At 39.2% G+C, this 7,159-nt stretch overlaps 1 protein-coding gene across 1 annotated transcript in view; it reads right to left on the bottom strand.

The window, feature by feature from the left end:
* Positions 1 to 7,159, bottom strand: part of LOC106877472 (DNA repair protein Rev1) — a 37,626-nt gene that overhangs the window by 25,542 nt on the left and 4,925 nt on the right. Inside the window, exons 5-7 of the mRNA XM_052976909.1 lie at positions 4,437 to 4,815; positions 2,582 to 2,869; positions 1,125 to 1,438 (exon numbers count right to left, since the gene is read on the bottom strand). Of these exons, the coding sequence (XP_052832869.1) occupies positions 1,125 to 1,438; positions 2,582 to 2,869; positions 4,437 to 4,815 (981 nt within the window). The remainder of the gene's footprint in view (positions 1 to 1,124; positions 1,439 to 2,581; positions 2,870 to 4,436; positions 4,816 to 7,159) is intronic.

The raw sequence follows: 7,159 nt of genomic DNA, 5'->3' as shown, positions 1-7,159 counted from the left end.
GTGTGTGTGTGTGTGTGTGTGTGTGTATTGTTTAACAACTGTTTAAATTGGCTCCATGCAACTTCAAGTTTTGTAGGCTCATCAAGCGACCCTAACTCAAGGCTGATAAGTTAGATTTGTTTTATGGGCCTACAAAATTTGAAGTTACAAGGAGCCAAATCAAACTGTTCTTAAATAATAGATGTAACTCTTACCAAATGTATTGAGTACCACTTTGTTTTGTTTGTGCACTCACATGAGTTATATATAAGACTTTTACCTTTCACTTGTTTCAGTCATTAGACTGCAGCCATGCATGACCTTGAAAATTTTTAGTTGTAAAAATCGACCCTAGCACTTATTTTTTTTAAAGCCTGGTATGTATTCTATCAATCCCTTTTGCTGAACCACTAAGTTACAGAGATGTAAACACACCAACACCGGTTGTCAACACTGATTGTCAAACACCTGAGGACACACACCCACACACACACACATACATATATGAAGGGCTTCTTTCTTGCCCAAGGTACTACATAACCACACCTGTACTGATATTACGATACATTATTCGGATATTTGTTCAATCATATATTGGGATGAAATCTTCAAGATATGAGTTAACAATAAGGCTATTAGTCACAAATATTTCATGGAGCTACTATTATTGATCACAAAGATAGGATGGAGAGTTGGTCACAAAGGCATTTAATTTCATTTTTTAAATCATTAATAAAATGAGAGAAAATTTAAAGATAGAAACATTTTGCCCTACCAAGGTTATTAACTATTATTATTAACAAATATTAACTATTATGTATAACAAATATTAACTATTATGTATAACAAATATTAACTAGTATTTCTAACTACCAGTATTACTAACAAATATTTACAGGTATTACTAATGAATTATTAGTATTATTAACCGATACTCACCACTGTTAGTAACCAACCCTAACCATACTACTAACCAATACCTAACCAGCATTACTAGCTTATACCAACCAGTTTTACTAACCAATACTAAGCAATATTACAAATCAAGTCTAACCAATATTACTAACCTGTACATAACTAGTATCACTAATCAATACTAACTAGACTTACTAACCAATTTTCAATATAAAAAGTGGTTAACTCACTTGACGAGCAACATAATTACAGGAAGCAATTTCAGATAAAGAATTAAAGCTCTGTTTATTAACAGAATGTCTCTTCTCATTTGAAATATTCTCGGGGTCTTCATGTTTTTCCTCTGTTCCACTCCCTTCCTCTTCATCTTCAAAGTCTTCATCCAGAGCTAAAGTGTTTCTCTGATACGTATTTGGTCCCATTTTCTTCAAAGCATTTTCTTGACGACGTTTTGACCACTGCTGTCTTTCGTAATCCAAGTCTACACCGGGATTATTCTCCTTCGGTCCATTCTTCCGACTATGGGTCACAGCTACAGGCTTATCTGGAAAATATTTTCTTGTTTAGTTTATTAACAAGTTACAAAATAAACACAAAATTAATTAATTATAATAAAATAGTGTTCAACTTGACAGGTTTACAAATTTACACATTTTAAGGGACCACACGAAGCTACAAGGGAGTTTTTATGGAATCACTTAATCTATAAAACTTTAACACTCATAAGTAACAAGGGTCGTTAAAATAGGGATCACATGAAGCGGGGGGGGGGTGCTTGCATGTAATTACTAGCTAAGCCTGGCTTTCTCAACAAACTCCCTGCTGTCTTAAAAATATGGACCAAACGAGGCCCAGGTATTGTTGTGTGGTTAAGAAATTTATTTTCCAACCATGTGGTCTAAGGTTCAGTCCTAGGCCACACAGTACCTTGGGCAAGTGTCTTCTACTATAACCCAAGCTGACTAAAACCTTGTGAGTGGATTTGGTAGATGGAAACTGCAAAAAGCTTGTTGTATATATGTATATATATATATACGTGAATATATGAGAGAGTGAGAATATGCATTTGTATGGTTGTAAATAAGCATCTTCATCAAACAAGTGATAGTGTTCATTTCCAGCCTCTCAGAGAAAACATGTCTGGCCATATAACTTTCTTCAGAAGGGCATCCATTTGTGGAAAACCTTCCTCAACAAATTCCATTTGACCCATGCAAGCAAGAAAGGGTGAATGTTTAATGATGATGAAAGTGGTTTGTGTTTGGAAGGGCGTCCAGCTGTAAAAACCTTGCCAAAACTGATCTCGCCCATGTTTGTGCCATGTAAAAAGCACTGAGTCCACTCTGCTGAGTGGTTGGTGCTAGGAAGGGCATCCAGCTGTAAAAACCCTGTCAAAACAGTCACAGAAGTTTGGTGCAGGCTTCGGCCTGGCCAGCTCTTGTGAAACTGTCCTACTCATTGCTAGCATGGAAGGCAGACGTTAAACAATGATGATGATGATGATGATGGGTTTTTATGCAGTTACTGGACCTGATTGATGTAGCAACCAGATCTTAGACAAAAATCTCATAAATCAAAGGATATTCCTCAATCAGGACAAATGTATAAATTTACAGAAGTATCCAATCCATGCTAGTCATGCACTCACAGACACAAAAGAAGGCAAAAACAAAAAAATGCCCATTACCTTTCAAATGTGGACGATCTCTCATTGCAACGGCAACAAAAAAAGAGTCCATGTCAATGTGCATAATAGAATCTGAGAGTGAAGGTGACTGCACCTTACTGCACACATCTTTTAGTTTCTGTCTTCCGGAAAATTCCTTGGTATTCGATGATTTTAGTTTATTCACATAATCTTTCCATTCGGCCTTCCAGGTGGAAAGATGATGGAGTCGAGAGTTGGTGTAAAACTGCTGGAGATAGTTTGGATCCCGAGCAGTTTGGGCTCGAGAACTGCCAGTGTGTTGGATACCTGTGGGTAATATGGAAGCATAAGGTATTATAAAGAGGTTTAGCAAGTGCATTAGTTACATAAAAGGGTGTGTTGGGTGGCTTGTAGGTGCATAAGACATTACACTTAGTACACATGTATAGCTAGTATATCGGGAACATAGGGATGTATTGGGTACCTAATAAGACATTATACTTAGTACCCAGAAATGGGCAATGCATAAGGAATTTAAAGAGGTGTACAGTGTACCTTGTGTGTACATAAGACATTGTACTTAGTACATAAGTATAGCCAGTGCATCAGGTACCTAAAGGGGTATATTGATAACTAATGGGTATGTAAGACATCATACTCAGTATACAGGTACAACCACATATTGGGTACATTAAGGATTGATTGGTATAGAGGTACAGAGCCAGTGTGTTGGGTACCTTGTGTGTACATAAGGTATTGAACTTTGTATACGGGTAGAATTAGTCAATTAGGTACATAAGTACAATACGAAATATTGTACTTAGCACACATGTACAGTTAGTTTATTGGGTACATAAGACATTGCATTTAGTACCCAGGAAGGTACACAAAATGTATTGAGTACATAACAACCAGGAACAATTAGAAAGACTGTCCAGACACTTGTGTTGGTGGACTGACCAGGGATACTGGTCAGTGATAGATTTATACTATTTGAAATTTTAGTTTAAGCTTTTTGCTGTTTCACAGTGATTTTGGTTTGTTTTGTTATTTTTTGTTTTGTTATTTTTTGTAATCAACTTACCCCTCTCTCCTGAAATTGCTAGCTTTGTGCCAAAATTTGAAACCAATATCAAATGATGATGATGAGCAGCTATTGCTGCAATTCTGCAGTTGGTTTCCATATCGGTATGGGTCAGATAGAATATCATGATCTTCTAAGTCAGTTCTTATTTGGAATTACTGCTCTCCTACATAGGTTGTGGACAACATCTTGTTCACAATTCATCTTCTATCAACCAATTCTTCCATCAACTTTCTGTGTTACTCTATTTACCCTGTTTCACTCTCTACTCCACTGAACTGATGTTCTTTACATCCAACTCATTCCCTATTTCTAATCATCTCTCACACATCGCCACTTATCTACACATCCATCTTTTCTTCTCCTCTGTTCTGTTTCTCACATTCACCTTGTGCCTTAACCTCATCCCTCTTTCTTTCTCTCTCTTTCCAAATGGACAAGCCATGTATTCACCTCTTCAGCAAGATACCTGCTCTTGCCCCTCTATCATAGTCGCTTATCCCTCAGTTCTTTACCCAACTCAACTGAGGTGGGGGTCTTGTCTTGTGGGTATTTAATAACCTCATAAGTACTGGTGCCATGTAAAAAGCACCCAGCACACTCTGTTAAGTGGTTGGCATTAGGAGGGGCATCCGGCTATAGAAACCATGCCAAAACAGACATTAAAATTTGACACAGCCCTTTGGCTTGTCTGTTCATGTTGGATGGTCCAAACTTACACTAGCATGAGTAGAAGGGTAAAAGAGATGGATGATGATGATGATGATAATGATGATGATGATGATGATGATGGTTCTAACAGTAACAAACCTGTGTTTGTTGATAAAGTTGTGGTGTTGTTGTTGCAGCTGCTGTCGTTGTTGTTGTTTGGTGGCAATGTGTCATCTTTCTCAACATGATCAGTAATGACAATTTCATCTTCTTTCTCAGATTCGGAGGATATGACTAAAAATGTAGGACATTCTTCAGAATGTGTAACTGTCGTTGTTGTTGTTGTTGTCATTGATGGTGCTTTGGTTACAGCTGACAGAGAAACAGTCTCTGATAAGACCTCATTTTTAGTTGAGACGTTGGTTTTACATTTCATTTCCTGATTAGATTCTTGAGATAAGTTGTCTGAGCTGGAGATGAAGAGATCATCAGAACTTCCACTGTGGACAATCTTTAGCTCAGGGGGACCACTTCTTTCCTAGTTTAATTAAAGAAATTAAGAACAGAGACTATAATTTTAAATGAACAAATAACAATATTTATTAAGGAAAAACATCAAGAGGTTTAGATACTCTTCCTGTCACCAAACCTCACTTATTTCCAAGCAAGGTGCTATTGCCCCATGACCGGATCTGTTTCCATGGTAGATTGCAAAGGAAGAGCGCTACTTGTGTGACGGTGACACTTGGTTACAAATATCACATCAAGATGAGGAAGGCAGTGAGAGCCGGCAGAATCATTAGTATGCTGGGCAAAATACTTAGCAGTATTTTGTCTGTCTCTATGTTCTGAGTTCAAATTCCGCCGAGGTTGACTTTGCCTTTCGTCCTTTCAGGGTCAATAAAATAAGTAGCAGTTGAGCATTGGGGTTGATGTCATTGACTTGGCCCCTTCCACAAAACTGCTGACCTTGTGACAGAATTAGAAACCAATATCAAGATGAGGAGTCACACACATACACATCATCATCATTCTCCACATTTAACATGCACTTTTCCATGCTTGCATGGGTCAAATGGAATTTGTTGAGGCAGTTTTTTTCTACAGACAGATGCTCTTCCTATCATGAACTTTCACCTGTTTCCATGCAAGGCAATATTTCCCTAGGGCCAGACATGTTTTTCACGAAAGACTGGAAGCAAACAATGTTGCTTGTATGACAGGGACTTTCATTTACACCCAGCACATGATGTCAAGACAAGGATACACACACACACACATATATATATCATCATCATCGTTTAAAGTCTGTTTTCCATGCTGGCATGGGTAGGACGGTTCAACTGGGGTCTGGGAAGCCAGGAGGCTGCACCAGGCTCCAGTCTGATCTGGCAGAGTTTCTACAGCTGGATGCCCTTCCTAACGCCAACCACTCCAAGAGTATAGTGGGTGCTTTTTACATGCCACTAGCTCAGGGGCCAGAGGGGGCTGGCAGCAACCACAATCAGTTGGGGCTTTTTATGTGCCACTGGCACAGGGATCACAGCTACAATTTCCATTTGATTTTGGTTTTGATGTTGATGTACTTGACTCAATAGGTCTCCTCAAGCACGTCATGTCTCCCTATGATCCAGAGGTCTTGGTCTTTTGTCATTGCCTCTGTGAGGCCCAATGTTTGAAAGTCATGCTTCACCACCTCGTCCCATGTCTTCCTGGGTCTCCTTCTACTCCAGATTCCTTCCACTGTTTGGGAGTGGTACCTCTTCGCACAACTTTCCTCATCCATCCGTAGTACATGACCATACCAGTGCAAACATCTCTCTTGCATGCCACATCTGACACTTATGTCCAACATTTCTCTCAGGGCAATTACACTCTGTCGTGTGTGCACACTAACATTACACAACCAGCGGATCATGCTAACTTCATTTCTTTTGAGCTTACGCATGTCTTCAGCAGTCACAGCCCATGTTTCACTACCATGAAGCATGGCAGTTTACACATGCATCGTACCATCTACCTTTCACTCTGAGCAAGAGGCCCTTCGTCACCAGTAGGGGTAGATGCTTTCTGAACTTTGCCCAGGCTGTTCTTATTCTAGTGGTAACACTCTCTGAGCATCCCCCCCCCCCACTACAGACTTGGTCTCCTAAGTAGTGGAAGCTTTCAACTACTTCTAGTTTCTTCCCCTGGAGTGTGATGGAATTTGTTTTCTGAGCATCTGTGGTGTTTATTGGCCTGTGCATCTGCTGCACACAAAAGCTATCTTCCCGGTTAATCTTCCTTTGATGTTGCTGAACTTCTTATGTGTCTATAGCTTACACTGGGTACATCTTATGAAGTTTCTACCTACATCTTTTCTACAGATCAAGAAGGGGTGTGTGATGTGTTCGCCTTCCTACTTACTAGAACTTTGGTCTTTGCAACATTGACTCTAAGGCCCGTCAATTCTAAACCTTGCTTCATACAATATTTAAATAGTTTCATCGTATATGAACATGAAGGATTGCTTAGAGACACAAGGCACGTTTATTGTGTTTCCATGGCATGAAACTGTCAGTAGTTCATGTTTAAATACTGTGTGCATTAAATGATATTTATCTCTCACTGCATGGGGTACATTTTTTTTATTGATCTTACTTAGAATGGAACAGTAAACGACATATACACACACACATCATCATTATTTAATGTCTGTTTTCCTTGCTGGCATGGGTTGGACAGTTTGACATGGAGCTGGCCAGCCGAGAAGCTGTCCAGACTCCAGTTGTCTGTTGTAGCCTGGTTTCTATGGTTGGATGCCCTTCCTAATGCCAACCACTATACAGAGTGTACTGAGTGATTTTTATACACACACACACACACACACACATATATCTATC

Source organism: Octopus bimaculoides, chromosome 26 (assembly GCF_001194135.2).
Source record: "Octopus bimaculoides isolate UCB-OBI-ISO-001 chromosome 26, ASM119413v2, whole genome shotgun sequence".
Taxonomy (NCBI): domain Eukaryota; kingdom Metazoa; phylum Mollusca; class Cephalopoda; order Octopoda; family Octopodidae; genus Octopus; species Octopus bimaculoides.
Note: the sequence above shows the minus strand (reverse complement) of the source record. Positions and strands in the feature narration are given on the sequence as shown.